At 49.3% G+C, this 3992-nt stretch overlaps 1 protein-coding gene across 1 annotated transcript in view; it reads right to left on the reverse strand.

Moving 5' to 3' along the window:
- LOC118749328 overlaps positions 1-2268 on the reverse strand; it is a 4878-nt gene extending 2610 nt beyond the window's left edge. The window contains exons 1-2 of the mRNA XM_036484124.1: positions 2067-2268; positions 1659-1982 (exon numbers count right to left, since the gene is read on the reverse strand). Of these exons, the coding sequence (XP_036340017.1) occupies positions 1659-1982; positions 2067-2247 (505 nt within the window). The 5' untranslated portion in view covers positions 2248-2268. The remainder of the gene's footprint in view (positions 1-1658; positions 1983-2066) is intronic.
- Between the last annotated feature and the right edge of the window lie 1724 nt (positions 2269-3992).

The raw sequence follows: 3992 nt of genomic DNA on the forward strand, positions 1-3992 counted from the left end.
GATGTCGTTTTAAATGAGTCTAAGGCCCTTAGTGCTGCCTGGCTATCCGACATAATATTTATTCTGGCCCCGTTTGTCCTTCTCCGAAGACATTCTCGAACACAGACTTCGATTGCGAAGATCTCCGCCTGGAATATGGTTGGGTATGAGCCCATTGGCAGACTTTTCTGGAACCTTGGTCCAAGCACGCCTGCCCCAGTACTCCCGTCTTCCATCTTTGATCCATCGGTATACCATACTTGGGACCCTTTGTCAATCATAGATATTATCGCTTTACAGCAACTTTCTTTGCTTTTGGCCACCAGGCCAGTGCCGCATATGAGGTTTCACGACCGTATTGAAAGACCAATACGTTAGTTTGGGTGATATTCCCCAAGTTTTACCATGGAGTCTCTGGCAGGCATAAAACGCCCTTGTAGCCTTGTTGGTAATGTTAAGGAGGTGTGAGTTCCAATTCAGCCTTTTGTCCAGAGTTACCCCTAGATACTTCGCCTCTTCTGAGAACTCAATTTCTGTCCCTGCCAATGTGGGTTTAGTCAAGTTGACTTTCCTTCTATTGGTAAATGGGACAACGGTGGACTTCTGCGGGTTTATTGACAATCCCTTTGAAGCACACCAGTCTTCCGTTAGACTGAGCGCAGCTTGCAATCTGGAACAAATTGTGTCCTCATTCCAGCCGACAACGTAGATGACTAGGTCATCTGCATATCCATATGCCTTGAATCCATTGCCATTTAGCTTTTCAAGAAGTTCGTCAACAACCAGTGTCCAAAGTAGGGGCGATAAGACTCCCCCTTGAGGACAGCCACGGGTGGCATTTACTGCTTGCCTGTTGTCTCCTAGTTCCGCTATTATGGTTCTGGACCTCAACATGCTTATGATCCAATCCGTTAGAAGGACAGGAATATCCTTTCGTATCATAGCTGTCGATATTGCTTCATAAGACGTATTGTCGAAAGCACCTGATATGTCCAGGAATGCACACAAAGCTATCTGTTTATACCGCAATGCCTTTTCAATGACTTGAGTTAGGCTATGTATTGCAGTAATAGTAGATTTGCCTGCCTGGTATGCGTGCTGACTCTGACACAGAGGCTTATTCCTGAGAAAGTTATCCCTTATGTGAAAGTCAATAAGTTTTTCTAGTTTCTTTACTAGAAAGGAACTGAGGCTAATTGGCCTATACGCCTTTGGGAGTTGTGCTGAGTTTTTCCCCACTTTGGGTATAAAGACCACTTTGACTTCACTCCATGTTGTTGGTATGTGAGCAAGTAAGAGACTTGCTCTCAGCAATCTGACTAGTGACCCAGATATTAAGCCCAAGCTCTGCTGCAGCAGGCATGGGTAGATACCATCTGGACCAGGGGATTTATATGCACTAAAGGTTGAAATGGCCCACGATATCGTTTCCACACTGACGATTCTTCCTGCTAGGCCTCTAGTCCTCCTGTTTGCGCACACAGCGTTCGCCGTGTTTGTCGAAAGACATGTGCCTTGTGGAATACATCCCGGGAAGTGGGTTTCTAGCAGAAGCCTGCTGGTTTCTTCCGGGGTGCCAGTGTAGGTACCATCTGGTCTTTTCAAAGTGCATAGGACTTTCAGATGATCTAGTTTAAGGGCCTTCTGAAGGCGATGCACCTCTGGAAGAGAGGAAATACTTCCGCAATGCTCACGCCACGTAGCCCTTTTAGACCTTCTTCGGTTAAGAATAAATAAATTGTTCTTAGTGATAAATTCAAGAAATGACTCACCTCTAGAATTGGTGTCCGAGCTACCCCAAACACAGTGATGGGCATTGGCGTCACAGCTCATTACTAGTTTCAGCTTTCTCCTTCTGCAGTACTCCTCTAGGGCTATTACTTCCCTTGTGGGCATCTCACAGCTGTCGCCTGGGAGGTAAGCTGAAGCGAGAACGACCTCTTGTTCTCCCATTTGAGTGGGCACTTTAGTCCATACAGCAGCTAAGTCCTGTTGTGTCAACTCTGAAATGGGAACAAAAGTCATGTTATTACGTAGTAATATGGCCGCTCTGGGCCTGCAGTGTCTGGTATCGTAAATTATCTTACCATCACAGTCGTTTAGGCCTTTAATAGCCCCGGCAAAAACCCACGGTTCTTGGATGAATGCGACATCCAAGAGTTCTGTTTTGAACCTCCTGCATAAGACGTCAGAGGCCGCCTTTGCATGATGGAGGTTCACTTGCAGGCACTTGATGTGCCTAGGCCTATCGCTTGGGGGGTTTGCCATTTTTCGGCCTTGAAGCCCGCTTGGCCATATTTTTCCCCCTATTGGTGGCCATCAGGGTCTTCTCCTCCATTGAAATCTCCCCTCGACCTTGTCTCCGATTCGCATTTAGCGGAGGACGGAAGGGATTTTGGGCGAAAGGGGCCTTTGATTTCTCTGGGCTGGAAGGTACCCTATTTTCCGTGCCAGGAGTGTCTTCTGAGCAGCAGGGCCGCTCTATGGACTCCTGGACAGGTGCTTTTTCCTTCTCCGCTGCCCCTGACTGCTCTGAAGGTGACCTTTGCAGTCCCTTGGGTACGTCCTTGGAACCGCAAGGTCCCTCTTTAAAGCACGCACTTTGTGCAGTGGAGGAGGAACTGGCTATAGCAGGCTGTGTACCCTTCGGGTCTGACGACTCAGTCGTCTTCCCTTTTTAATGGATGCGCACCCTGCCATATCCATAATTGACTAGGTATCCCAGCCTGTCGAGTGTCTCCGCTGAGTGCGGGTCAACCGCTAGGGTGAGCTCAGTGGTGGGTCCCTTCTGTACCCTGTTGAGCACCCTCCAGCTACCTACCCGCAGCCCTTCGTTCTGACCCTCGACAAGGCCAAGGATACTGTCCACTGGAGTGGTTGATGGCTCCGGAAAGTACCCAACGTATACACTGGGTTTTGGGCACGTCAGTGGCATTCATTGCCACAATTTCCGCGCCCTTCCAAGGCTTCAGGGTTTGGGATACCTTGCGCAGCCATTCCAGCGTTTCAGCGTCTCCGCAGCCAATGGACATCCATCCCGGACGGAAGGTGCAACCGCTAAACTTGGGCTTCACAGAGCCCTTTCGCTGCCGCCTCACCTCCTCCAGGATGGCCGTCTGAATGGCCTGTAGTTGGTCTAAGGACCAAAGTGCCTTAGGGTACCCTTTGAGGAGTAACCCTAACTTAACCCCATTACCAATGTCCGCCTGACAGGTCGGCGCCTTTGTGACATCGGTAAGAGCGCCTCCTCCTCGTCTGTGGGTATTTGGATGTCGTTGCCATTTGAACCAGAGTCCATTTTGGCAGTATCGACATCCATGGCCACCGGGTTGCTGAGAAGGCCGTTTGGATCAAAGTCCATTTCGTCCATTACAGCGTCCCGAGAGGGTTGAGCGCCTTGGCCGTTTGGATTTGCACCCAGTTCGTCCGCTGCAATCGCCATTTGTTCAGCAATCTCGTTGGGCATCGCGTGCACCTCTGAGACTGCTGACTGTTGCCCACTGTTAGAGGGCACATAGCTTTTATTGTTTTTTTTATTAATTTGTTTTACTTCCATAGAATCCCACGAGTAAGGGGGAAGAGAGAGGTCATCCGAGGCAGAGCCCCGGTACCCCGGAAAGACTAAATAAAACCAGACGGCGCCACGTGACTGGAGTACACCTTAAAAAGACACACTAACGTAGTGCCATTCAGTCCGCAGGCACGGTCCGATTAACACCTGGACTTACGGATTTTATCGAGTTGTTCTCTCTAGATCCGCCATATTCAGTAAAAAGCAGGGGCACCTCTCGCAGGGTGTGACTCTTCGCCACGTATGGTCGGTCTTGAGCCATCGACAGCCCCTGATCCAGAGCACTGCATCACGTGTGATAACAGCACCAAGAACCTTGACCCCCAACAACACGTACTCTTATGTAGATAATTATTTTGGCGACAACCGGGCTACGCGACGACTGTGGTTTTAGTCAGATTAGATCTAATTCTATTTTTCCAGCGACAGATTAGGTTCTTCC

Source organism: Rhagoletis pomonella, unplaced genomic scaffold (genome assembly GCF_013731165.1).
Source record: "Rhagoletis pomonella isolate Grant_MI unplaced genomic scaffold, Rhpom_1.0 Rhpom_scaffold_00015, whole genome shotgun sequence".
Taxonomy (NCBI): Eukaryota; Metazoa; Arthropoda; class Insecta; order Diptera; family Tephritidae; genus Rhagoletis; species Rhagoletis pomonella.